General features: G+C 51.9%; 1 protein-coding gene across 1 annotated transcript; it reads right to left on the bottom strand.

The window, feature by feature from the left end:
- Window positions 1-10: 10 nt before the first annotated feature.
- DQ04_17961000 (hypothetical protein) lies at window positions 11-313 on the bottom strand (the record flags this gene model as incomplete). Its single annotated transcript, XM_009317649.1, has 1 exon — window positions 11-313. One exon carries the CDS (start codon window positions 311-313, stop codon window positions 11-13), a length of 303 nt encoding a protein of 100 aa, XP_009315924.1.
- Window positions 314-736: the final 423 nt, after the last annotated feature.

Here is a 736-nt window from a genome sequence, read left to right as displayed (position 1 = left end):
ATGCAGGACTTTATGCGTCACTGTGGTCACGCAACTTTACTGTGGCCGGGAACACATCTCTTGACATAATTGTGAAGAAGGTGGAAGGCACATCTGTATGCGAGGCAATCGATGAAGCCATGGAGGAGCACAAGGACATTATTGCCTTACAGGGCGCGCTAACCGATGATCTTGTAAAGCTCGTCATCCCTGCACTTGAGAAATATTCACTGGTCTCATTTGCCCCTGTTACAGGGTCCAGCGCCGTAAGGGAATGGAACCCGAACCTGTACTTTTTGCGGGCTGATCCCAACGGCGACCTCCTCGCGCTCATCCGATATTCGTTGAGCTTTTTGCGTGTGTACCGACTGGGATTCATGTACCTGCAGAATGTCGCGTTTGGTGACGAAGAGTATACCCAGACAGTAGAGCTCTTGTCGAGGGTGGGCTACGAATTGTGCGGTGTTTTCACTATGGAGAGCTCTCTGACTGGGTCGGCTGACGATGGGGTGTTCAATGCCACGTGGGAGGAGTTCGCGGCCACGCGCCCGCAGGCTGTGATTGTGTTCGGTGCGCCTGTGAAGGACACAGCGAAGTTCATTACGCGGATGCTGACGGATGAGCGTACAGCTGGCGCCTATATTCTTGCTCCATCCTTGATTCAGAGCACGATTCTTTCAGCATTTAGACGCGCTGTAATAAGTGGTGTTCCCTATATTTCTGGAAATCTTATCACAACAGGTACGAACCCGCTTGC

This window comes from Trypanosoma grayi, assembly GCF_000691245.1.
Source record: "Trypanosoma grayi strain ANR4 Tgr_1796_V1, whole genome shotgun sequence".
Classification (NCBI taxonomy): Eukaryota; Euglenozoa; class Kinetoplastea; order Trypanosomatida; family Trypanosomatidae; genus Trypanosoma; species Trypanosoma grayi.
The sequence above is the reverse complement of the archived record's forward strand: the minus strand, read 5'-3'. Positions and strand labels throughout refer to the sequence as shown.